At 50.9% G+C, this 26,819-nt stretch overlaps 2 protein-coding genes across 9 annotated transcripts in view; one reads left to right on the forward strand and one right to left on the reverse strand.

Annotated features, from left to right (window-relative positions):
* The window catches only part of LIG1 (DNA ligase 1), a 52,092-nt gene extending 51,141 nt beyond the window's left edge, over positions 1–951 (reverse strand). For all 8 annotated transcript variants that reach the window (XR_003116835.1, XR_003116834.1, XR_003116833.1 and 5 more), the window contains exon 1: positions 588–951. The gene's annotated coding sequence lies outside the window, so the exon portion shown is untranslated. The remainder of the gene's footprint in view (positions 1–587) is intronic.
* Positions 952–1,039: 88 nt separating this feature from the next.
* On the forward strand, positions 1,040–26,628 carry ZSWIM9 (zinc finger SWIM-type containing 9). The gene is made up of 4 exons (XM_025365826.1): positions 1,040–1,062; positions 2,131–2,414; positions 12,796–13,108; positions 23,650–26,628. The coding sequence occupies exons 2-4, from the start codon at positions 2,140–2,142 to the stop codon at positions 25,831–25,833; spliced, it is 2,772 nt and encodes a 923-aa protein (XP_025221611.1). The 5' UTR covers positions 1,040–1,062; positions 2,131–2,139; the 3' UTR covers positions 25,834–26,628.
* Positions 26,629–26,819: the final 191 nt, after the last annotated feature.

Below are 26,819 nucleotides of genomic sequence, written 5' to 3' on the forward strand. Positions count from 1 at the left end.
AGGGCCCACTCCTTTCAGGTGATCCTGCTGGCCGCAATTTACCCTCCTCTAGCCCCGCCCCTTTCAGATGGCCCCGCCCCCAGCACGTCCGGTCCCCAGCCAGCCCCGCCCCCGGCACCTCCCCATTTCAGGTGGCCCCGCCCACAAGCAATCTTTCCCAGGCCCCGCCCCTCAGCTCCCTTCAGCCCCTGCCCCTTCCAGATGGCCCCGCCCCTCGGGGGGTCGTCCTAGTTCAGGCGGGCCCCGCCCGCACACAATTTTTTCCCCGGCCCCGCCCCTCAGCTCCATTTGGCCCCTCCCCCTTCCAGGTGAACTCGCCCCTCAAGGCCTCTTCTCAGAGGCCCTGTCCAACTGTCTCTATCTCTCGTCTACCCTCTACCTGGCCACTCTCCCTCTGGGGGACATCTCTCTGCACCCTCCGGCGGCCCGCAGCCCGCGCTCTTCCCTCTCCACCGCGCTCTCGGCAGCCTCAGCGTCCCCACGCCCGCTCCTCTGCAGACACCCCGACATGGCGAAGCATGGACCCCAAGCATTCGGCGCGCCCGCCGCCCTCCGTCTCCCATCTGCTTGCGGGCGGTCCCACTTGCCTCGCGCTGGTCCCGCGCGCCGCTGCCCGGGCAACACACTCAGATCCGCCGGGCGCGCCTCTGCAGTCCCAAGTTCGCGCCACGGCATTCGCGCGCAGACGTCGGCGGGCGGGGGCGGGGCAGAGCCTAGGGGCGGGACCTGGGCACAGTGCGCACCGCCGCCGTCGCGCGGAGGACACTGGGAGTCGTAGTCTCCCGAATGGGAGGAGGGCGGGAAAAGGGGTGAAGTGGGGCGAGCCCTCCCGCAGAGCACACTGGGAAAATGCCCCGAGCTTTCCCTCGCCCTGGATGAGAGGGTGTGGCTGAGGGTCTGAGGAGTGACTGGCAGGGAAGGAGGAAGAATTGGTGGAAGCGCCCGCGCGAGGCACGGCGGGAAGAGAGGCGGGAGACCGCGCGGGGCATCCCGGGAGCAAGGGCCGGGCCAGGCCTGGGCGCGGGGCATTGTGGGAGGTGGACGCCGCTCCGGGGCGGGTAGGTGAGTGGGGAGGGGCGGGAAGGGTGCACATCTTGGGGAGGGGAGAGGCACAGTTAGGTGGGACGGCGGGGCTGGAAGGTGCAGCAGCGGGCGGGGCGGGGAGTAGGAGCGTCGGGAGCAGGCTGGATGGGGCTGCTCGAGGGGAGACGCGCAGCTGGACGTGGGGGGAGCATCTGGGGTGAAGGAGCCCATCTGAGGACGAGGGGCCATGTCTAGAACGAAGATGCACATTGCGGGGAATGGTGGGTGTAACTGGGAGGAGGGGCCCACAGCTGGACTGGGGGCCGCATCTGAGGAGCAGGGGACCACAGGTGAATATTGCTGACACTTCCAAGGAGAACTAGCCACAAGTGGGGCACACACCTGTAGGCGAAGTGTCGATAACTGCATGTGGGGAGCACATCTGGAGATGAGAGCGTCTCAGGGAAGCCCCAGCCACAGCTGCATGTGGCGAGCCATAGGGTCATAATCGGGGGAAGGGGCAACAGCTGCACGCCAGAGACATATCTGGGGAGTGCGGAGCCACAGGTGCATGAAGCATGTGACCGGGTGAGGGGTCCGGGGCCTGGGTGTGGGAGCACATCTGGAGATGGAGCGTCTTTGGAGGGGTTACAGCCAACTGTTGACACATGGAAGGAGGAGTTCCAGATGATTATGAGCGCTAGAGGTTACTCTTGGGTGAGAGACACAGCTGGAAGGGGAGGAGGTTTTAGCTGGAATTGGAGAACACATTTGAGGAGATGTCCACCGCGGAGCTTAAGGGTCATATTTTGGGAGACGGGATTTCAACTGTACCTAAGGGTCACATCTGCGGAAGAGGAGGCGAGTTGGAATTAGGAATCAAGATGACAGGCTCCAAGTGAACCAGGGATAAGGCGGTGGGAGGAGGTCAAAGATAGGGTGGAAGTTTATATTTATATATTTGGAGAAAAACAGGCACGTCCGACCCCGGGCTACCCACCTCGATAGAGGCACCAGCACCGACGGGGCAGGCCGAGAATGGGGTAGATGAGATACCCCGAGTGGGAATGGGTCTGATATCCACCTGTTCTCCTCTCCTCCACGCAGGCCCCCAGGATGGAGCGGCCGGAGCCCCCACCTGGCACGGCTGCGGGGCAGGAGGAGCAGGAGCTGCGGGAGCGGGCCTTCTTCTCGTGGGCCGAGTTCAGCCGCTTCTTCGACGCGTGGTGCCAGCAGCGGCTGGCACTCTTCTTCGTCAAGAGCTCTATGCACCTGGCGCGCTGCCGCTGGGCCAGTGCGCCCCCGCTCTACACACTCATCGACGTGCTCAAGTACAGCTACGTGCGGCTCGTGTGCAAGGACGTGCGTGCGCCCAGCCGGCCCGCCGTGGGGTGCGTGAACCTGAGCGCTGTCCTGCTGGGGGGAAGGGGAGCACCGGGGGTGGGTGCGGGTGGGAGACGGGCAGAGAACACCCCACCCAGAGATGCAGAGGGAGAGAGGCCAACTGAGACAGCCAAATACACCTTGCAAAGAGGCGGGAGTCAAGGAGGGACATGTACCGAGAGACAGTGAGAAGAGGAGCTAGAGAGATAAAGACACTCACGGAGCAAGAGATGGTGTGGGCTCGACTTACAGACTTTTTTTGTCTTTTTTCGAGATGGAGTCTCGCTCTGTCGCCCAGGCTTGAGTGCAATGGTGCCATCTTGGCTCACTGCAGCCTCCACCTCCCAGGTTCAAGTGATTCTCCTGCCTCAGCCTCCCGAGTGGCTAGGACTACAGGCACCTGCCATCATGCCTGGCTAATTTTTGTGTGTTTTTTTGTTTGTTTGTTTTGTTTTGTTTTTTGAGACAGAGTCTTGCTCTGTCACTCAGGCTGGACTGCAATGGCACAATATCGGCTCACTGCAACCTCCACCTCCCGAGTTCAAGCGTTGTTTCTCCTGCCTCAACCTCCTGAGTAGCTGGGATTACAGGTGCGCGCCACCACGCCTGGCCAATTTTTGTATTTTTGTAGAGATGGGGTTTCACTACATTGCCCAGGCTGGTCTTGAACTCGTGACCTCAGGTGATCTGCCCGCCTCACCTCCCAAAGTGCTGGGATTACAGCCTTGAGCCACTGTGCCTGGCCTGACTTACAGAATTTAATAGAGACTTCGAGAGGCAGAGCATAAAACACACACACCCCAAGAGGAGAAAAAAGTCATGGAAAATTCCAGAAACATGGAGACATGGAGGCAGAGACACCAGAGAGAGCCAGGGAAACAGAAGAGCCAGGTTTTGTACACATGACAAAGACTGGGAGACAGAGACTGGGAGACTGAACTGCAGAGAAGCCACAGGATAAAGGAAAGGATCCATCTATTCAGTGAATAAGGGGCCAGGTCCCATGCTGTGGGCTGGGGATATTCTAGTTGGAGCATTGGAGTCGGGCAAGAGACAAAAATCCCTGCCCTTCTGGTACTTTCTGACTGGACAGGAAGATTGACATTAAAAGAACAAGCTCATAGGTAGTTCCCTACAACTGTGCAATGCTGCAAAGAAGGGCAGGTGAGAAATCCAGGAGAGCCAGAATTATACCCAGGTGGCCAGGGGTATTTTAATGGACCCCAGTTTTGTTTTATTTATTATTTATTTTTTATTTTTATTTTTTTGAGACGGGGTCTCACTCTGTTGCCCAGGCTGGAGTGCAGTAGTGTGATCTCGGCTCCCTGCAACCTCCGCCTCCTGGGTTCAAGAGATTCTCCCACCTCAGCCTCCCAAGTAGCTGGGACTACAGTTGTGTGCCACTATGCCCACCTAATTTTTGTATTTGTAGTAGAGACAGGGTTTCACCATGTTGGCCAGGCTGGTCTCGAACTCCTGACCTCAAGGAGGCCGAGGTGATCCGCCCACCTCGGCCTCCCAGAATGCTGGGATTACAGGCATGAGCCACCACACCCAGCCATATTGACCCCAATTTTATTTTATTTTATTTTATTTTATTTTATTTTATTTGAGACGGAGTCTTGCTCTGTCATCTGTGCTGGAGTGCAGTGGCACAATCTCTGCTCACTGCAACCTCAGCCTCCTGGACTCAAGCAATTCTCCTGCCTTAGCCTCCTGAGTAGCTGGGATTACAGGCATGCACCGCCACCATGCCCAGCTAATTTTTGTATTTTTAGGGTTTCACCATGTTGCCCAGGCTGCTCTTGAACTCCCGACCTCAGGTGATCCACCTGCCTCGACCTCCCAAAGTGCTGGGATTACAGGCGTGAGCCATAGTGCCTGGTGTGACCCCAGTTTTAAACTGGGGTTGTTCCCCACACAATGTTAGGTTTCCAGCTTCCATTGGAACGCCGGAAGAGGTGAGCCCATGTTTCAACTGGCAAACGGCCACCCCTCTTGAATGGGGCTCTGCTGCCCAGGTTTGCCCCAAACCCTGCCAGTCTCTGCTGCCTCATGCCTACCACTGTCATTTGCTTGTTTTGCCTGCCTGGCCCCGTAGGTGTGTGAGTTTGAGACCCTTGGTTGAGGCGCTGTAGACAAGAGCAGAGGTCTTAAGAACACGGGCTCTGCCTTCAGGCTGCCTGAGACATGCTCCACGACTTCCTGGATGGGTGACTTTGGGCAATGGACCTTCACATCTTCAAGCCTCAGTTTTCTCATCTCTGAAATGGGGTTATGATACCCACTTCATGGGGCCATTGTGAGGATACTGTGAGATCATACATGAGAAAAACGTATAACCCTGGTGCCTGGAACATGGGGTGGCTGGTTAAGTGATAGCTGTTACGGGATTCAAGAGCATGAATCCTGGGCCATTGCACTGCTGATACTTGGTGGATGCTGTTGAGCAAGTGACTACACCTTTCTGTGGCCTCAGTTTCCTCATGTGGAAAACGGGGGACATACTAGTGTCTATCTCATAGGTAAATTATTCAGAGAGATGTCCAGCACGGAGTAAGCACGCTCTAACAGCTCTTTCACCGGTAGTTATTTAAATATGTATTGTGAGATACATTCTTGCCCCTTTTTTCTCACTACTTATTCTAGAAACAGAGACTCGGAGATCTGAAAGCGGAACAGCGTCAAACACACACATCACCCAGAAACCTAGAACTTTAGAGCTTGCAAGAAGCTCAAAGAAGCTCAGGCCTAATCTGAAACCTATGAACAGAACCCAATCCGATGTAACAAATACTTATTGAGCACCTACTACGTGCATGCTCTTCACTGGACATTTGGAATCCAAGGCTGATCTCAGCCCTTGAACAGCTCAGAACTTAATGGGGTAGACAAAGACAAAAAAAAAAAAAAAAAAAAAATTGTAGATAGTGGCCCGTAGTAGTCAGAGCGAGATTGAGGGGGAGATGAGAGGAGGATACAAAGGGAGTGGTCAGCTCCACCTGAAAGTTTACTGGGTGGTTCTGGAAGGCTTCCTGGAAGAGGTGGCCAGTAAGCAGAACCTTGAAGAATTTTGTTGATGTGTTTATGTATGTATAGTATTTGAGCTAACAGATGCACTAGGTTTACTATGTGCTGGTACTGTCCCAAGTGCTCCACCAATATCAGAGACAGCCAAGAAGCAGGAGAGACAGGGCTGTGGAGGGGGCGAGGACAGGGCCCTGGGTACACTCCTGGGAACGGGTAGATGATGAGATGGTCTCTGAATGGGGAGTGCGGGAGCAGGTGGTTGATGAGCCAGTTCAGGAATGATGTCTTGGACCCATCACGTCTAACTCCCCAACTCTCCTGAGCTGCTCAAGGTAGAGCCCTTCCAGTGCCACAGCCCAGGGACAGCCCACGGGCTGAGGTCAAGCTGGAGAAGTTAGCATGTAAGGAAAGGCAGGAAATGAGACTGCAGTGGCGTCAAAGCCTGGACCTGGCAGGGCTGAGTTCAGAGGTTGAGACTTTATCTGGGGGGTGGTGGGGAGCCCTAGAAGGCTGTGAGTAGGATCAGTTCTGGGTGGAGGAAGATCCCTCTGGGGCCACGTGGGAGACGATCTTGGGGACAGAGAACGGACGCGAAGGAGGAGGCTGGGGCTGCGGGTGCAGGGAACCAGACAAGAACTTTCTTCCTGGCCACTCCTTCCCCCTCGCCAGAGGTTGCACAGTGACTCTCTCCAAGTCACCACTGCGGCAGCTTCAGCTGTCCAGCTCCAGTTCCTCCCCTGTCCCTCTCTCTCAGCACTTCCCTCCCTGGAACAGAATTGCTCAGCCTTTCTCAATACACGCCAGCCTTTGAAAACACAAAGATCTCGAAAACCTGAAAGATCAAGAATAAATGAGTAGCCGGGTGCAGTGGCTCACGCCTATAATCCCCACACTTTGGGAGGCCGAGGTGGGCAGATCACCTGAGGTCAGGAGTTTGAGACCAGCCTGGCCAACAGGGTGAAACCCCATCTGTACTAAAAATACAAAAATTAGCCGGGCATGATGGTGGGTGCCTGTAATCCCAGCTACTCGGGAGGCTGAGGCAGGAGAATCACTTGAGCCCGGGAGGTGAAGTTTGCAGTGAGCTAAGATCGTGCCACTGCACTCTATCCTGGATGACAGAGTGAGACTCTGTCTCAAAAAAATGAGTAAATGGGTAAGTGGAAGGCAAAACAAAGCAAAGCAACAGGTCCTTGAAAAAAAGTTTTGAAAATAGCAGCTACTATTTCTGCATTGTTTACTATGCACTAGCCCCTTTTCTAACCCCTTTATGTAATTTAATCTTCTTATTTAACCCTCTCAAAAAGACTGAGACCCTAGTGTTACTATTAGCCCCACTTTCCAGGTGAGAAAACTGAGGCACAGAATACTTAAAAGATTGTTCCCAGGATAACACAGCTGCTAAGAAGGAAAACCAGAGTCTGGACCCTCATTCTGGTTACTAAGCCCATGCTTTTAATTACCACCCTCCTGCCTTTGTTTCTCACTTTCTCTTTCTCTCTCCTCCCCTCATCTTTATTTCAATCATTCAACCCTCATTGTGAGGGTTGACTGTGCCATGGGTCCTCTAAAGATGTGTTGGTTCTGGGCACCAGCCTATCTGTCCCTTCACCCAAGAGGTTTTTGGGAGCCCCTGCAATGTGCAAGATGGTGTTTTTAGATGCTGGGATTTCTGTGGGGAGTGTACATTAGAGATGGACATAAATAAAAATCCCGGCCAGGCGCGGTGGCTCACACCTGTAATCCTAGCACTTTGGGAGGCTGAGGCCGGTGAATTGCCTGAGCTCAGGAGTTTGAGACCAGCCTGGGCAGCATGGTGAAACTCCATCTCTACTAAAATAAAAATTAGAAAAAAAAAAAAAAAGTTAGCCAGGCGTGGTGGTGCGCGCCTGCAGTCCCAACTACTCAGGAGGCTGAGGCAGGAGAATTGCTTGAACCAGGGAGGTGGAGGTTGCAGTGAGCCGAGATTGCGCCACTGCACTCCAGCCTGGGGACAGAGTGAGACTCCGTCTCCAGTAAATAAATAAATAAATAAATAAATAAATAAATAAATAAATAAAATCCCTACATGTGATAGACTCTTCCCTAGCCTGGATGTGGTCAGGGAAGACTTCCTGGAGGAGGCGATGCTGGCTGTGAGGCCTGAAGGATGAGTAGGAGTTGACTAGGTGAAAAGGGAGAGGAATGTTTTATGAAGGAGGGAAGAACTTACCCTAGGTTGTGGAAATGGAAAGAAACGTGGACGGGTAGGACTTGGTGATGGATGGTTTTGGTGGAATGGAGACCATATCCCAGAGTGGGTGTGCCAGGGTTTGTAGATGACACAGTCGTTGAATCATCACCCACTTACTGAATACCTCCAGACACCAGGTACTATTCTAGGTGCTGATGACACAGAGATAAACAGACAAAAATTCTTATCCATGTGGAATTTGCATTTAGCGGGGGATGACATTATTCCTCCGGATAGCTGGAGAGATTGCCAAAATGGTGTGTTGAAGCACTAGTAGGTGGTTATGTGAGGTTCTGGGTCCCTGCAGAGGAGGCGCTGTTCTCTGGCGAGATATATGGCTTCACAGAAGAGGTGACCTAGGCGGAGCACGGGGCTGTTCTAGGGCCTGAAACACCTAGGCTGAAGGAAGTCAGACCAAGGGTTTCACAAAAGCCTATGAATTATCCTAGAAAAATGAACCGGGTAACATTCCATGAACTTGCAGTCTTGATAGATCAAACATGGCTTCACATTGGAATTTTCTTTGCTTCCATCTGATACCACGTGGTGGCAGTAGGTTTATTTTATTGATGTTTATTTGCACATTGAATAATTTTCTAAATTTGCATTTTGTTACTTTATTTATTTATTTTTTGAGATGGAGTCTCGCTCTTGTCCGCCAGGCTGGAGTGCAGTAGCACAGTCTCAACTCACTACAACCTCCACCTCCCAGGTTCACGTGATTCTCCTGCCTCAGCCTCCTGAGTAGGTGGGATTACAGGCGCCCGCCACCACACTCAGCTTATTTTTGTATTTTTAGTAGAGACGGGGTTTCACCGTGTTGGCCAGACTGGTCTTGAACTCCTGACCTCAGGTGATCCGCCCGCCTCCGCCTCCCAAAGTGCTGGGATTACGGGCATGAGCCACTGTGCCTAGCCTTGTTACTTTAAATAAGGCATAAAGTCTCGGACTCTATATTTCGATTTTTAAAATCTAGCAGGCTTCTGGGTTTTTCTTTACCTCGTGCATGTAGGAAAAAAGGAGTGTGTCAAGAGTGCTCTTCTGATTTGACAAAGAAAATTTTTAAGCATTTATACTGGTGGATTTAAGCATTTCTCTGGGTGGATCCTGGGGCGAATTACCCAGTTGGGGGGCCATTTGGAAAAAAACACAGGAGGGTTTTGGGGGGTGTGCTACTCGGGTATTTACTACCTGGGAGCCAGGGTTTCTTAACTACATGCCAGGCCATGGGCAGTCTGTGTTACGAGGGTCAGCAAACTAGGAAGCCCTTGGACCAATCCCAACCTGCAACCTTTTTTTTTTTTTTTTTTTTTGAGACAGAGTCTTGCTCTGTCGCCCAGGCTGGAGTGCAGTGGCACAATCTCAGCTCACTGCAACCTCCACCTCCCAGGTTCAAGCGATTCTCCTGCCTCAGCCTCCTGAGTAGCTGCGACGATGGGCGCGTGCCACCACAACTGGCTAATTTTTGTATTTTTAGTAGAGACGGGGTTTCAGCACGTTGGTCAGGCTGGTCTCGAACTCTTGACCTCATGATCTGACCACCTCAGCCTCCCAAAGTGCTGGGATTACAGGCGTGAGCCACTGCGCCCGGCCTGTAGCATATTTTTATAAATGAAGTTTTATTGGAACATAGCCATGCCTGGTCATTTACATATTGTCTATGGCTTCGTTTGCAATATAGCAACAGAATATGTTAAACGTTTACTGCCTGGCCCTTTGCAGAAAATGTGTGGCAGCCCCTGCTGTATAAACATAAAATCTGCCAAAAAATGCTGATATTACCTCACATGGAGAAACACGGAACCCTCTTCAGAAATCAGATACCGATTTAAATACTATTATCAGAGAAATACACTCTGATTTTTTTTTTCTATTCTCTTTATTTTCTTTTTTGAGACAGGGTCTTGCTCTGTTGCCCAGCCTAGAATACAGTGATGCCATCATAGCTCACCATAACCTCGGACTCCCAGGCTCAAGTGATCCTCTTGCCTCAGCTTCCCGGAATAGCTGGGACTATGGGTGTGGGCCACTATGCCTGGCTGGTTTTTTATGTTTTAATTTTTTGTAGAGAAGGGCTCTTGCTATGTTGCCCAGGCTGGTCTCGAACCCCTGGACCCAAGTGAAGTAATCCTCCTGCCTCAGCCTCCCAAAGTGCTAGGATGACAGGTGCTGGCCACTGCACCCGGCCCTATTTCATTTTCTACAGTGCTGGTTGCAACTGCCTATGTTAATTTCATGTAATGGGAACCGCTGTCCTCAACAAACTCTTGCTCACACACATAAAGAGATGTGTAAGAGAGTGTTGTATCACACATTGGGGTGATGGAAGCGGCATTCGCAGAAGAGGAGAACTGGAAACACCATCATAGATGGCAGAGTCATGGAGCGGAACACTGGGCAGCAGTAAAAGGAATGAAACTGAACAGTTTTCAAAATCCGAGTGAAAAGCCAGCTGGAAAGGCATCTATAGGGTGGGATGCTTGTCTTAGTCTCAAATAAATTACCACAAACATGGTGGCTTAAAACAATACCAATTTATTATCTCGCAGTTCTGGAGGTCAGAAGGCCAATATAGGTCTCTGGGCTAAAATCAAGGCGTTGGCAGTGCTGTGTTCCTTCTGGAGGCTCTAAGGAGAATCTCCTTCCTTATCTTTCCAACTTCTAGAGGCCACCCATGCTCTTTGGATGGGAGCCTCTTCCTCCTTTTTTTTTTTTTTTTTTTGAGATGGAGTTTTGCTCTCGTTGCCCTGGCTGGAGTGCAATGATGAGATCTTAGCTCACCGCAACCTCCGCGTCCTGGGTTCAAGCGATTCTCCTGCCTCAGCCTCCCAAGTAGCTGGGATTACAGGTGTGCGCTACCATGCCTGGCTAATTTTGTATTTTTAGTAGAGACAGGGTTTCTCCATGTTGGTCGAGCTGGTCTCGAATTCCCGACCTCAGGTGATCTGCCCACCTTGGCTTTTCAAAGTGCTGGGATTACAGGCATAAGCCACCGTGCCTGGCCATTCTTCCAATTTTTAAAAAGAGATAGGGGTCTCACTATGTTGCCCAGGCTGAACTCCAGTGATTCTCCCAGCTCAGCCTCCTGAGTAACAGGGACTATAAGCAAGTGCCACTGTGCCTGGCTCTTCCTCCATTTTTAAAGCCAGAAGAGTAGCATCTTTCAATCTTTCTCTGACTTTGATCCTCTTACTTCCCTCCTTCCCTTATAAGAACCTTTGTGGTGACATTTGGGCCTACCTGGATAATCCACTCTCCCCATCTCAAGACCCTTAATTTCATCACACCCGCAAAGGTCCTCTTGCCATGGTAGGCAGTGTATGTACAGTTCCAGTGACTATGATGTGAACATTTTGGGTAACCATGATTCTTCCTACCACAATGCTCAGACACAAAGAGTTTTCTTTTTTCTTTCTTTTTTTTTTTTTTCTGAGACGGGGTCTTGCTCTGTCACCCAGGCTGGAGCGCAGTGGTGCAATCTCAGCTTACTGCAACCTCTGCCTACCGGGTTAAAGCCATTCTCCTTCCTCAGCCTCCCAAGTAGCTGGAATTACAGGTGTAATCCCATTAGCCTATTATTCACCACCACGCCTGGCTAATTTTTTTTTTTTTTTTTTTTTTTTTTTTTTTTTTTTTAGTAGAGACAGGGTTTCACTATGTTGGCCAGGCTGGTTTTGAACTCCTGACCTCAGGTGATCTGTCCCCCTTCAGCCTCCCAAAGTGCTGGGATTACAGGCATGAGCCACCACACCCGGCCAAAAACAAAGTTTTTTCTAAGTAGACTTTTAAAAAATATAACACACATCCAGAAAAGTATACACGTCATACGTGTGCAACTGAATGAATTTTCCCAAAATAAAATTCAGAGGTAACCAGCACCCAGAACAAGAAACAGAATATGTCCAGTCCCAAGAAACCTCCTGGTGCCCCCTTACAGGGTTAACCACTTAAGGGTAACCACTATCTAACCTCCTAACAGCAGAAGTTAACTTTGCCTGCTATTGAACTTTCTATAAATGGGAATCATATCATCATTTCTCTTTCATGTCTGGCTTTTTTCATTGGTAGGTTTGTGAGATTCATCCATGTTGTTGGAGGTTGTAATGGTGTGTTCATTCTTGGTGCTGATTAGCATTTTACTTTAGGAATATACCACAACTTATTTTCTCATTCTATTGTTGGATATTTAGGTTTCAAGTATTTGGCGAATATACATAGTGCTGCTGTGAACATTCTCGTACACATCTTTAGATGCCCATTTGTCTTGAGTGGCACCACTGGGTCATAGGAGTGGCATAAAATCTGCTTTAGTAGATACTGTCATGCAGTTTTCCAAAGTGCTTGTGCCATTTCACGCTCCCATCAGTGATGAGTGAGAGTTCCAGTTGCTCCACGTCCTCATCAACACTTGATGTTATCAGTCTCTTTTGTCTGACCATTCTGCTGATGTGTAGTGTCATTTCCTTAGGATTTTAATTTGTTATGTCCTTGATGACTAATGAGTTTGAGTCCTTCTTCACATATACAATGCTTTTAAAACAGAGAAACATACCTCCCATTGTTTATGGATGCATAAAAATATACATGGAATGCTAATAGATAATTTTGATAGTGGCTGCCTCTGGGGACAGAGTGAAGGAGGAGAATTTGTTAGGGCAGCATTCACAGAAGGCCTCAACTTTCGATGTTATTGCTAAACCAGAAGCAGATATGGGACTAGCTGAAATTTTTTATTTCTAAAAAAAGTTAAGGTAAATACAATAAAACATTCACTCACTTTTGACAGAACTCAGGGTGGTAGGTATAGAATTTTGGTGAACACTTACTGCTTGCCATATTCCAGACACCGTGTAGGTGCTTTACTTATATTAACTCTTTTCATGCTCATGACGATCCTATGAGGAAGGTATGATGAGTAGGACCTCCCTTTTAACCTATGAGGAAACTGAGGCATAGAGACTTGAAGTGACTTGCCCCAGGTCACACAGCTGGCATATTCTTAGGGCCCTCTACTCTTCTCTATGCCTGAAACAATTCTTAGTTTAAAAAAAAAAAAAAAGGTGAGTGGCAAGAAAGAAGAGGGCAGCAGAGTGATGTGACCAGGGCGGTGGTGGTTCCTCCCACAGGCCCCCCCAGCCTGGCTGCCCGGCCTTCATCATCGTCAAGCTGAGCCCGCTGCGGGACCGCCTCGTGGTGACGGAGTGCCAGTTGACCCACTCGCACCCGGCCTGCCCGCTGGAGTTCGCCTACTACTTCCGCCCAGGCCACCTGCTGGCCAACGCCTGCCTGCCGGTGCGCACCACCAACAAGATCTCCAAGCAGTTCGTGGCCCCAGCCGACGTGCGCCGCCTGCTCTCCTACTGCAAGGGCCGCGACCACGGCGTTCTGGACGCCCTGCACGTGCTCGAGGGCCTCTTCCGCACGGACCCCGAGGCCAAGGTGGGGTCTCGGGAGAGGCAGGAGGGGGGCGGGGGCGGGGGAGAGCCACGCTGAAGACTTGTGGGTCATTCATTCCTTCATCCGCCCTCTCATCCCTTCACTCCTTTCCTCCATTCATCCGTTCATTCATTCATTAAGTACTTAGGGAGGCACTGGGGATACAGCAGCAAAGGAGACCCACGTGGTCTCTCTCTGCAGAGAGCTCACCTTCTAGTGTAGTGCTGCCCAGTAGAACTTTCTTCCAGAATGGAAAGGTTCTGTGATTCTGCACCCCCAGCCACACGTGGCTATTGAGCACTTGAAATGTGTCCAGTACACTGAGGAACTGAATTAATTAATCGATTAATTTTTTTGAGACGGAGTCTCACTCTGGAGTGCTCTATTGCCCAGGCTGGAGTGCAGTGGCATGATCTCAGCTCACTGCAACCTCCGCCTCCCGGGTTCAAGCGATTCTCCTGCCTCAACCTTCTGAGTACCTGGAACTACAGGCCACGCCACCGCTCCGGCTAATTTTTTGTAATTTTAGTAGAGACAGGTTTCACCGTGTTAGCCAGGATGGTCTCGATCTCCTGACCTCGTGATCCACCTGCCTCGGCCTCCCAAAGTGCTGGGATTACAGGCAAGAGCCACCGCGCCTGGCCTGAATTTATTCTAACTCACTGAAATTTAAATAGCCACCTTTGGCTATTGGCTGCCTTGCAGAGGTAACTGCCAGAATGCCACTGCAGTTCTGGTGGGAGAAACCAACAAACACATCCAAATGTGATGTAGCATCACTAGGGGCTGGGTGCTAGCAAGAAGAGGAGCCACAGTGATGGCAAGTGCTATGTACGTTTTTTTTTAAAAAATCTTTTTTTTTTTTTTTTTTGAGACAGGATCTCACTGTCACCCAGGCCGACTGCGGTGTTGCAATCACGGCTCACTGCACCCTCGATGTCCCAAGCTCAAGCAATCCTCTCACCTCATTCTCCCAAGTAGCTGGGACAACAGGCGTGCACCACCACACCCAGTTAATTTTTTTTAGTTTTTGTAGAGATGTTAGGGGTCTCCCTATGTTGCCCAGGCTAGTCTCGAACTCCTGGACTCAAGCGATCCTCTTGCTTTGGCCACCCAAAGTGCTGGGATTATAGGCATGAGCCACCACGCCAGGCCTATTTAAATTAAAAAAAAAAAAAAATTGAATTACACAAATAGAAAATGCACAAATGATAAATATTTAGTTTGGTGAACGTTCACAAGGGGAGAACACACCCGAACCCCCCACGCAGATGGAGAATTAGGAAAAGGAAGAGTGCTGTGTCCTGTGATGTGATGGAGCGATAAGTATTATAAAGGAGAAAAAGGCCAGGGCTTGGAGCGGGACAGTTCTAAGGGTGCTGTTTGAATTGGTCAGGGAAGGTCTCTTTAAGCAAATGACGGTGAAGCAGAGGAGATGGAACAGAGGCAAGGGACCCTCATTCTGTCATCAGAGGGAAGAGAGTTCCAGGCAGAGGGAACAGCCAGTGCAAAGGCCCAGAGGCACGAGCAAGCTTGTGTTGGAGGAACAGTGAGGATGGCTGCTGCTCCATAAGGAATCTCTGCGACTTTAATCCAACTTCAAGTTTGGGGTGAACTTGAAGTTTAAAAAGGAAAGAAAGATGAGAAAGTGGGAAAAGAACTGGTTTCTCCTGGCTGTGCCTTTGTCTCCCTTGGGTGTGGAAGAGGTCCCAAGGCAGGGTGAAGTCAAGATTCAGCTCTGGCACACTCTTCCTGTCTTCATCTCATGCCCAGTAAGAAGCCCTGATTCAAGCCACCAGCCCAAGCCCAGGCCTCTGTCACGACATAATAATAATTTTAGCTAATGTTTATCAAGCACTTACTATATGCCAGGCACTACTCTAAGTGCTTTACATACTATAACTCATTTAATCTCACCTGAGCCCTATGAAGAAATAGTCCACCATTCTCATCCCCATTTTACAGATAAGGAAGCTGAGGCACAGAGAAGTCAAGTAACTGACTGAAAGTCACACAGCTATTTAGTGACAGAGCTGGGCTTCGGACCCACACAGCCAGGATCCAGACCCATGGCCTTCACTGTGGGGACAAACACACATGCATTTCCTACTCCGCTACTCTTTACTGACCTAGTAACTCTCATCCACTGCCCACCATTACATACATAAGCCTCAGCTCTTCTTCCCTGAAACCGCCCTCTGCAGGATTGTTCCTGTGCAAAGCAGCTCATTCATAAATCACAGCCTTCCCTGAAAGGGGAATTGTCTTTCCATTTTGAAGCCTGTCTTGGAATCTAGGCTAAACCAAGGTTGGCTCCTGGGTCTGTGTTTTGGCCTGCCTTAATACTTTTTTTTTTTTTTTTTTTTTTTTTTTTTGAGACAGAGTTTTGCTCTTGTTGCCCAGGCTGGAGTGCAATGGCGCGATCTCGGCTCACCGCAACTTCCGCCTCCTGGGTTTAAGCAATTCTCCTGCCTCCAGCCTCCCAAGTAGCTGGGATTACAGGCGTGTACCACCATGCCTGGATAATTTTTGTATTTTCAGTAGAGACGGGGTTTCTCCATGTTGGTCAGGCTGGTCTTGAACTCCTGACCTCAGGCAATTGGCCCACCTCAGCCTCCCAAAGTGCTGGGATTACAGGCATGAGCCACTGTGCCCAGCCACTTAATACTCTTAAAAGAAAGGAGGAAGAAGTTCTAGGACAGGAGAGACAGATTAGTGAAGCAACATTTAAATATTTACTTTTTGAATATGTTATACATTCACATGGTTCTAAAAAGGGTATGTAGTGAAAAGTCTTCTTGTCACGTCCTGTCCCCCAGGTCCCCTCCCCTCCAGAGTTACTAGCAGCTTATAAATCATATCTCGCTTTCTATCCTATGGACCAGCACTGCCCAGTGGATCTTTCTACAATGATAGAAATGTTCCTTATCCAGGCTGGGCATGGTGACTCACACCTGTAATCCCAGCACTCTGGGACTCTGAGGCAGGTGGATCACCTGAGGTCAGGAGTTCAAGACCAGCCTGGCCAACATGGCGAAACCTGGTCTCTACTAAAAATTCAAAATTAGCTAGGCATGGTGGCAGGTGCCTGTAATCTCAGCTACTCGGGAGGCTGAGGCACACGAATCGCTTGAACCCAGGAGGCAGAGGTTGCAGTGAGCTGAGATTACACCACTGCACTCTGGCCGAGGTAACAAAGTGAGACTCTTGTCTAAAAAAAAAGAAAGAAAATGGTTCTTATCTGTACTGTCCAATCCAGAGGCCGCTGGCCACACATGGCTATAGAATACTTAATGAGGCCAGTGTGACTGAGGAACTGAATTTGTCATTTAATTTACTGAAATGTAAACAACCTAATGTGGCTAATGGCTTCTGGATTGGACAGCACAGATCTGTACATATAAAGGTCAGTTTGCATGTCTGTATTTTTAACTTTATTTCCTCTTTCTGTCCCCCCATCCCCCACCCCCAGCAAGGCAGCCAGTCACCCAGGCTGACTGTTTGTATACATGCTGTTTGTTTGGTTTTGGGTTTTTTTTTTTTTTTTTTTTTTTTTTTTTTTTGAGATAGGATTTCACTCCCGTCGCCCAGGCTGGAGTGCAGTGGCATGCTGTTGGCTCACTACAACCTCCACCTCCTGGGCTCAAGTGATTCTCCTGCCTCGGCCTCCTGAGTAACTGGGACTACAGGCGTGCACCACCAAGCCTGGCTAATTTTTGTATTTTTAGCAGAGACGAGGTTTCGCCGTGTTGGCCAAGCTGGTCTCGAACTCCTGACCTCAAGTGATCCACTCACCTTGGCCTCCCAAAGTGCTGGGATTACAGGCATGGGCCACCGCACCCACCCGACCTGTACACACTGTTTTGCATCTTGCTTTATATGTTGGAGAGTGCCAGATGTCACCATCTTTTGTTCTTCCTCTGGGGCTGGTCAAATCCTCCTGAGAAAACTCCTCCGGCCTCCTGGCGGGGGGTGAAGGCCAGGCTGCCAAGGCCAGCTTCTGGGAGCCACCCGGGCAGAGGCAGGGAGCTGTCGGGCATTCAGCCAGCAAGACTCACTCAGTCCCTACTTGGGATTCAGAATCCCCCTCCCTCATCTTCAGATGGGCCAGATGTCCCCAAAGCCAGCGGCCCCTTTGTGTTTCGTCCTGTCTACAGAATAAACCCCCATAACTGGGGATGGAGGAAGAGTAAAGGGAGAGGGGAAATGGGATTTGGAGATCTAGCTGCTGCTGAAACAGCCCTCAGTTCATCTTTATTTTGCCTTCCGCAAAACTGACCTGGTGTTGCCAACTCCTTTTGAGGACTTTGCTACTGGTTCTCAGCATCCCCCAATTGCTGGCTTAGGATTCATGGGTTTTGGCGGTGGGGTGGGATTAGCATGTCCAGCTGCTTTCCAGTTTCCAAAGTTCTATCCCTGTCATATTGCCTCTGTCTTTAAAAAAAAAAAAAAAAAAAAAAAGCCATTTTAAAAATAGATGTACTTGAGGTTCAAGAGGGAGTGAAACTAGAGAGGTGTTCACTCCACCACTCTTACACAGAAGTTTCACCTTTTTTTTCACTTATAAAATCTACTGAGAGAGTTCTATATTAATATATTAATAATACAATAGTAATATAACATAATAGATAACATAATATTAATATTATAATCTGTAACTCATAATGTGTAATACTAATGATATAAGAGGTGCGATGGCTCACACCTGTAATCTCAGCACCTTGGGAGGCTGAAGCGAGCAGATCACTTGAGCCCAGGAGTTCAAGACCAGCCTGGCCAACATAATGAGCCCCTGTCTCTACAAAAAAATAAAAATATTAGCCAGGCGTGGTGGCGGGCACCTGTAGTCCCAGCTACTTGGGAGGCTGAGGCAGGAGAATGGTGTGAACCCAGGAGGCGGAGCTTGCAGTGAGCTGAGATCAGATTGCGCCACTGTACTCCAGCCTGGGCGACAGACCGAGACTCTGTCTCGGAAAAAAAAAAGAATACTCGATGTACTCGATGGGCAGCTGGTATGATCTCAGTGGAGGGCAATTTAGCAATATCTATCTATCAAAATGACAAGAACACTCACCCTTAGGCCCACAATCCCACTACTGGTGATTTATCCTGCAGATGTAGTTGCACAGATGTGGAAGGACTTACTTACAAGGTTAATCATTGTTATTTGTGAAAGCAACAGATTAGAAACAACCCAAACTCCAATGGGTAATGGTTACATAACCTGTGGTATATCCATCCATGGATTACTACACAGCACTAAAAAAGAATGAGAACTTTGGGAAGCCGAGGTGGGCCGATCACAAGGCCAGGAGATCAAGACCATCCTCGCTAACACGGTGAAACCTCGTCTGTATTAAAAATACAAGAAATTAGCTGGGTGTGGTGGTGGGTGCCTGTAGTCCCTGCTAATCGGGAGGCTGAGGCAGGAGAATGGCGTGAACCAGGGAGGGGTGGCTTGCAGTGAGCCGAGATTGCACCACTGCACTCCAGCCTGGGAGACAGAGCGAGACTCTGTCCTAAAAAAAAAAAAAAAAAAAATGTGAACACGTCTAGGAACTATTTTGAAAGATCTCTCAAACACATTTTTAAGTTAAAGCAAAATGCAAAACTGTACATGATATGCTGTATTATCTATAAAATAGAGAAAATAAGAATTATAGGTATGCTTACTTATATTCATATAAAGAAACTCTAGAAGAATACCAAGAACTGTGGATGGGGGTAGAATAGTGAATGGAAGCAGACTGATTAGACTAAAGAGGTGGGAGTAAGGCCTTTTACATATCACTTTACATTATTTGACTTTTGGACCATGTGGATGTTTGCATATTCAAATAATTAATTCTAAAAAAGAAGGTAAAAAATAGAGCTGGGCACAGTGGCTCACACCTGTAATCCCAGCATTTGGGGAGGCTGAGGTGGGTGGATCACTTGAGGTCAGGAGTTTGAGACCAGCTTGGCCAGCATGGTGAAACCCCATCTCTACTAAAAATACATAAATAATACAAAATACATGCTGGTGGGTGCCTGTAGTCCCAGATACTTGGGAGACTGAGGCAGGAGAATGATTTAAACCTGGGGGGGAGGTGCCAGAGGTTGCAGTGAGCCGAGATCACATCACTGCACTCCAGCCTGAGTGACAGATTGAGACTCCATCTCAAAACAAAACAAAACAAAAAACAAAAACACACACACACACCAAAAAAAAAAAAAGAAAGAAAGAAAAATAGGCAACAGTCCCAGCATACTAAACACATTTGTTTCTATCCTCAAAGGAAAAATTAGAGGGTGAGTGATAGAGGGCCTTGAGGCTGTGTGAGTCAGGATGGCCTGAGTTTTGCTGTAATAATGAACAGCCCTCAAATCTCAGTGGCTGAACTCATTGAATTTTATTTCTTGCTCACCTATGTGGCCACCGTGGGATGTTGAGGGAGTACTGTTTATCTGGGCCATTCTGGGACCCAGGAGGATGGGCATTCATCCCAAGGTAATAACTGTATGTGGCAGGGGTGGCTGTGAAGGCTTCTCCTTGGATGTGATGCCTCAGCTCCCTCCCGCTCACACTTCATTGGCCAAAGCAAGTCACATGACACTGCTTACCTGCAAGGGGGCAGGGAGGTACAATGCTAGTAAGTGCCCAGGAGAGGGAGAACTGCAATTTCTTGGCAAGCAGAACCATAGGGCTGTTTCATCAAGGGCCGCCCAAAGCCCTGTCTGAATATGGGGCTCGTGTTTCCCCTGCTCTGTAGTTACACAGGCCTCCTGCAGTTCAGTTTCAGCTTTTCTAGCTTTTCATGGCTTCCAAAGGGAATATTTTCTATGCCATATAGCCTGTTTTTACATCAAGCCATTTTTGGGGTGTTGATTTTGGTGACTTGATTTTATTTGTATTGATAGGTGCTGAATGCTTTATGAACGTTCTGGCTGTGCCCGTTACTATCTACGGGACATAGAACAAGTTATGAACAACCTATTTACGCTCTCCAAACCTTATTTCATTTATCTGTAAAATGGGGATAACACTATCTTATAGGGTTGTTGGGGTTGTGTGAGAATTAAGGTACAGTGTGTGTGTGCGTGTGTGTGTGTGTGTATGTAGGATGGGAGGAATAGTGCTCAGAAAGTAGAAAGCCCTGCATATGTTCAATATTTAGCTATTATTTTGTTGTTGTTGTTTTTCTTTTTGAGATGGAGTCTCTCTGTGTCACCCAGGCTGGAGTGCAGTGGCACAATCTTGGCTCACTGCAGCCTCTGCCTCCCGGGTTCAAGCAGTTCTCCCATCTCAGCCTCCCAAGTAGCTGGGATTACAGGTGCACACCACCAGGCCCAGCTACTTTTTGTATTTTTAGTACAGATGAGGTTTCACCATGTTGGTCAGGCTGGTCTTGAACTCCTGACCTCAGGTTATCCACCCGCCTCGGCTTCCCAGAGTGCTGGGATTACAGGCGTGAGCCACTGTGCCCAGCCTTAGCTATTATTTTTATTCCTTCAATTTTTTGGGGGGGGCAGTTTGGTGAATAGTATCGTTCTGATCACATGAAAAAGGGAGGATTTACTCACGTGTCGGAAGAGGTGTGAATGGAAAGTAGTAAAGGCATGGTTTCTGATGTTCATGTTCGTGGAATCTGCCGTCTATGACAGATGCTTCCCCGTGCTACCAATTTGTCTGAAAGGACACCTGTACTCATTCACATCCTCAAAATCTGTTCCTCCGTGGGTTTCTCCATCTCTGCCAAATGCACTGCTGTCCACTGTGTGCCTAAGTCAGGGCTGTTTGGTCACTTTTTGGAAGGCTGTAGGGTAGAGTGGTCAGGAACAAGAGGCCCTGGACCCAAGCTGTGAGGGCTCAAATCCCAGCTCACCTGGTGTTGCAAATCACATGGGTGACTCCAGGCAAGCAACTGAAGCCCTGTGTGCCTCAGTGTCCTTATCTGAAAAAGGGGGTGATAATCATAGTATCTGTCTTACAGGGATATTGTGAGGATGAAAGATTAATTGCTGGAAATGTGCCTGGTGCAGAGAAACTACCTCATGTGTGCTTTGCACACCCAAAGCCTTCTTTTTTATATTTATTTATCCTTGACCTGCGGGCTGTCTCCTCTCACTCCGTGGTGTGTCTCATTTGTTCTCCTCTGTGCCTGAGCCAGCACATGGCACATCATATTTTCTCAGTAAATATTTGTATTCATCAGCCTGGCAACATGGTGAAACCCCGTCTCTACTAATAGTACAAAAATTAGCCGGGTGTGGTGGTGGGCACCTGTAATCCCAGCTACTTGGGAGGCTGAGGAGAGAGAATCGCTTGAACCCGGGAGGCAGAGGTTGCAGTGAGCCAAGATCACGCCACTGCACTCCAGCCAGGGCGACAGAGTGAGACTCTGTCTCAAAAAAAAAAAAATAGTATTCATTTACCTAGCCCCGCCTTCATCGAATGTCACCCTACCCCTTAAAATGCCACCCACACATGTTTTCCCACCCACTGCTTTCGTTTCCGATCATTCCTAATGGTCTGGGTCCATTGGATCCCAGCATCACCACTTGTTAGTGCCACGGCCTCGGGCCAGTTTCTCCTCTGGTATAGCTGGGGGTCCCTAAGACCACCCTCAGTTTCCATGATTCACTAGAAGGAATCACAGAACTCAGAAAAATTGTGATAGTCAAGGCTATGGTTTATTATAGCAGAAGGATACAGAATAAAACCAGCAAAGGGAAGAGCCACATAGGGCGACCCCATCAGTCTCCCTGATTCCTTAATTATCCTGCAGCATCACATAGGGCAGAGGCCAAGAGAGACCAGCATGAGCTGCCGGATGTCCTCTCTCAGTGAAGTCCCGTGGACAGTGCTCAATTCTCCCACCAATGACGTGTGACAACAATGATGTGTTGCCAGCCAAGGACACTTACTTGGGCCTTGGTGTCCAGAGTCGTTATTGGGGTCAGCCATGTAGACTTGTGCTGAATATTGCTGAGAGATTGAGACAGACAGTAAGAACCGCTGAGATCTGATGCACCCCAGGTGTCCTTCCATGCGTTGGCCAGGAGTGATCTCATTTTAGCCCATCCATGACCCTGTTAAATAGACATCCCCATTTTTCCAGACAAAGAACCAAGGCTCATTGAGGGGAAGTCACTTGCCCAAAGTCCCACAGCTAATAAGAGGCAAATCCAGGAGTCTGATCCTTGAACCTCTGCCCTACAGATGTGGCCTTGGACATGGCTGCACACCCTCGTGTGAGTTCCCTCACTCAGGATGTACTGAGCCATTGTTCTGGGGCAGGTACCATTCAAAGCATCAGGGATGCTGTTATAGCCAAGGCTACAGTTTATTACAGCAGAAGCATGCAGAATAAAATCAGCAAAGGGAAGAGCCACATAGGGCAGAGGCCAAGAGAGACCATCCCGAATGGGAATGTCCCTGTGCTTGTGGGGCTTACATCCTAAGGAGGGCAAGCAGGCAATGGGCAGATGAGCAAATGAAGATATGACTTGCCAAAGGGTGGTAAGTGCCATGGCCAGAAGGAGCCAGAGAGAGATGGGGTGTTTGCTTAGTTGGGAAGGTCAGAGAAGACCTTGATGACGTGGTGTTTGAACAGAGATGATAATTATAATGACCACTTTCAGAACACTTACTATGTGTTGATACGTAGTAACAGTAATATTATATGTACCAGGCAATGTTCTAAATGCTTGACTGCATCTCATTTTTCCAATCACAGAGATGCTCTTATTATCATCACTTTACAAATGAAAGGGAGGTTAGGGAAGTTGGCAGAAAGGCACACAGCGAGGAAGCGTCTCCAAGATCTCAGCCCAGGGATCTTGGCCTCAGAGGCCACGCTTTTCACCATTGTCCTGCCTCTCAGTGCGTGGAGAAAGGAATGTTCAGTTTCTAGAAGGGAGAATCAGGGAATATGGAGGTTAAGGAGGAAACTGAGGCACAGAGAGGTTAAATTACCAGGTTCAGAAGTGGTGGGGGTAGGACTCAAAGCTAAATGATCTGCCTCCACAATCGAAGCTCATTACCACTAGACCAGTCATCCTTAACTTAAGCATGCATAGGAGTCCCCTGGAGGGCTTGTCAAACTAGATTGCCGGGGCCGCTCCCAGAGTTTCAGGCTCAATAGGTCTGACGTGGCCCCGAGAAGGTGCATTTCTGTCAAGGTGCCAGGAACTGATAGTGATTTTGCTGGTCCAGGGCCCACATTTTGAGACCCACTACCTAGACTGCCTCTCAGCACACGGAGGAATGAATAGCCAGCTTCCGGCGGAGGAAACTGAGTCTCAGAGAAGCTAAAAGTGTCATGTGCAAAAAATCACATAGCTGTGTGGTGCCCGGATCTCAAATCCAGGCAATCCGGCTCCAGTCTGTTTTTAACCATTTCTCTGCACTGCCTCCTGCCGGTCAAAAGAATAAATGCATATGCAGGCAAGAATGAATGGGTTCCCATTTCCGTAGAAGGGGAAACCGAGGTCGGGGAGCTGGACGGGGAGACCCCAGCATCCTCTGACCTCTTTCCTTGCCTCCCTGCCCCCGCCCGCAGGTGAAGCTGGTGTTCGTGGAAGACCAGGCAGTGGTGGAGACGGTGTTCTTTCTGACGTCGCGCACCAGGGCGCTGCTGCGGCGCTTCCCGCGCATGCTGCTGGTGGACCGGCTGCCGGGGCTGCAGGGCGCGCTGGATCTGCTGGCCGTGCTGTGCGTGGACGGCTCGGGCCGTGCGCGCCAGGCTGCCTGCTGCGTGGCACGCCCGGGCACGCCGAGCCTGCTGCGCTTCGCACTTGCGTCGCTGCTGCAGAGTGCACCAGACGTCAAGGGCCGCGTGCGCTGCCTCACCGCCGGGCCCGAGGTGGCGGCGCAGTTGCCTGCAGTGCGCCAGCTGCTGCCCTGTGCGCGCGTGCAGATCTGCCGCGCGCAGGGCCTGGAGACGCTCTTCAGCAAGGCGCAGGAGTTGGGCGGCGCCGGCCGCGAGGACCCCGGCCTGTGGTCGCGCCTGTGCCGCCTGGCTGGCGCGTCGTCGCCCGCCGCCTACGACGAGGCGCTGGCCGAGCTCCACGCCCACGGCCCAGCCGCCTTCGTGGACTACTTCGAGCGCAACTGGGAGCCCCGCCGCGACATGTGGGTCCGCTTCCGCGCTTTCGAGGCGGCCCGAGACCTGGACGCGTGCGCCCTGGTGCGAGGCCATCGCCGGCGACTGCTGCGCCGTCTCAGCCCCTCGCGTGGCGTGGCACAGTGCCTTCGCGACCTAGTGGCCATGCAGTGGGCCGACGCGGCCGGCGAGTCGGTGCCCGAGGGGCCCGATGGCGGGGAGCCGTGGCTGGAGGATGAGCCGGGGAGGGGGCCCCAGGTGGAGAACGAGAGGGTGAGGGGCCTGGAGACAGGCGACTGGGGAGAGGCTTCGAAAGAAGCAAGTATTTGCAGGGGGGCCCAAATGGAGAAGAAGTGGGCAAGAGCACTGGAAACCAGAGACTGGGGCGGGGCTCAGTTCGAAGGTGAGAAGGGGAGGGCGCTGCAGATCAGAGATTGGAGAGGGGGCCAGTCGGAGAATCAGAAGCCGAGGGGACTGGAAGGAGGTGTCTTGAGAGGGTCGCAGTTGGAGAAAGGGCACCTGAAAGGGCCAGAGATTAGGGACTGGAGGGGGCCCCAGTTGGAGGGTGAGAAAGATTGGGGACTGGAAGGTTATGTCTGGAGGGCGGCCCAATTGGAGGACCAGGCGCTACGAGGATTGGAAGGATATACCTGGAGGGTGGCCCAGTTGGAGGATCGCGGTAGGGCGCTGGAGACCACCGACCTGAGGGGGACCCAGTTTGACTATGAGAGGGTCAGGAGTCTTGAAGGAAGCCCCTGGAGGGGGGCGCAGCTGCACGATGAAAAGGCAGGGGGACTGAGAACGGCAGAATGGAAGGGGCCACAGTCAGAAGTAGAGAAGGGGAGGGCGCTGGAGGTCAGAAACTTGAGGGGGATCCCCTTGGAGAAGTCCCTGGAGTTGGCCCCTGAGAACGGAGACCCAAGGGGACCCCAGTGGGAAGATGAGAGGAGGAGAGGGCCAGAGACTGCAGAGGAGAGGGGAGCGAGGGTGGGAGCCAAAAGAAAAAGGGGCCTGGAGGATATCGTTTTGGTCCAGCTGGGAGACACGAGGATCACAGGCGTGGAGAATGGAGATGGAGGGGGAGCCCGGTCTGTGGGCCCCAAGAGCCGAGCTGGACGAGGGATGGAGTGGGCAGACGCGGGAGGGCGGTGTCTAGGGCTGGGGAATGGAGTCGTGTGTGGCACCCCGGTGGGGACTGTATTGGAAGGCAGCCCAGAATGGGCAGTGGTGAGGAGCGAACACCTGGCTGCAGGTGACGGCCTGCAGGAAGGAGGCGAAGATGGCCCCAGGGAACCAAAGAGGCTTTGCCGGCCCCCAGGAGAGGAGGAGGTGGACTGGGAACCCCTGGCCAAATTCCGAGCAGCCTGCGGGCCAGAGCTGGCAGACCTGGTGGCCGAGGAGTTGGCCTTTGCTAGGCAGCATGGGACCCGGGGTTTCCACTGGACCGGAGCCGGTTTTGCCCTTAAGGACGGCACCTCGGACTTCTTCCTGGATGGGGCCCTGACACGCTGCAGCTGCTCAATCCATGCCGCCCGCCGTCTGCCCTGCAGACACCTCTTTGCAGCGCGCCTCCTCACTGGGGCAGCCTTATTCCACATGGACCTGCTCAGGGATTGCTGGGGGAGAGCCCCAGAGCCCTGACCCTTCATGCCTCTGCCCACCACCCTCCACCGGGAGGGTCGGAGGGCATTCTTCGATCCCAAAGATAATAGGGCTGAGGCCAAGGAGACCACTCCAGTCCCCCTGGCCACCTCCTGGGTCATCCAGGGACCTCCTCATGGCAGTTTGCCTCTCTGGGTCCAAGGGCAAGGTGACAGTGGTCTCTGAGGTCCTGGAGCCACAGCTGGGGAAGGTGTTGATGGCCAGGGCGGATTCTGAGGGCTTCCCTCTGGAGAGGAAGCATGTGGTGAGAGGTGTAGACAGGGTCAGGCTGGGGCAGAAGGAAGGAAAGGGGCAGAGCTGGGGGGAGGGGGAGGAAGCGATGATGATCCGGGGAGTGTCTGGCAAGAGTAGACTGGCCAATCTAGGGAGCGCAGGGGGAGACGGGGAAAGGGAGAAAGTACGGAAGACAGACGAAGGAGAGGAGATAAGCGAGAAAAGATGGAAAGGGGAGCCGGAAATGGAGGAGAGAGGACAAGAAATGAAGAGACAGAAATGAAGATATGAGGAAAAGCTGGGGGAAGCAGGAGAGGAAGGGACAGGATGTAGGAGGGGGAAGAAAAATCGGAGATGAGACAAAGGAAATGCCTAGGAGATGGGTAGAGAAGAAACGGAAGGGGCGTGGTTTTAGTTTTTCTCTTGAGACCTGGAGACATCGACCCCCTTCGCCTTCTGAAGGGTGGGGGGGCACTGGGGATTGGGAGAGTCTCCAGCAGGGGAAGGGAATTGTTCGGACTATTGTGCTTCAGAATTGGAATAAAACAATCTTATTTTGGTTTCCGTGATGAGTTCTTCGCTTCTGGGGTTGGTTGGGAGTCCCAGATCCAGGGAACAGTTGAGATGGTCCAGCGTTCCGTCATTCTTTCCACCAACGAGGCCTCCTGGGGCCAGATGGATAGAGGATCCTCAATGAATTCATCTCCATTGCAACTCAAGCTGCTTCCTCCATCATCTGGACCAGTACATCC

The sequence above is a fragment of the Theropithecus gelada genome, chromosome 19 (assembly GCF_003255815.1).
Source record: "Theropithecus gelada isolate Dixy chromosome 19, Tgel_1.0, whole genome shotgun sequence".
Lineage (NCBI taxonomy): Eukaryota > Metazoa > Chordata > Mammalia > Primates > Cercopithecidae > Theropithecus > Theropithecus gelada.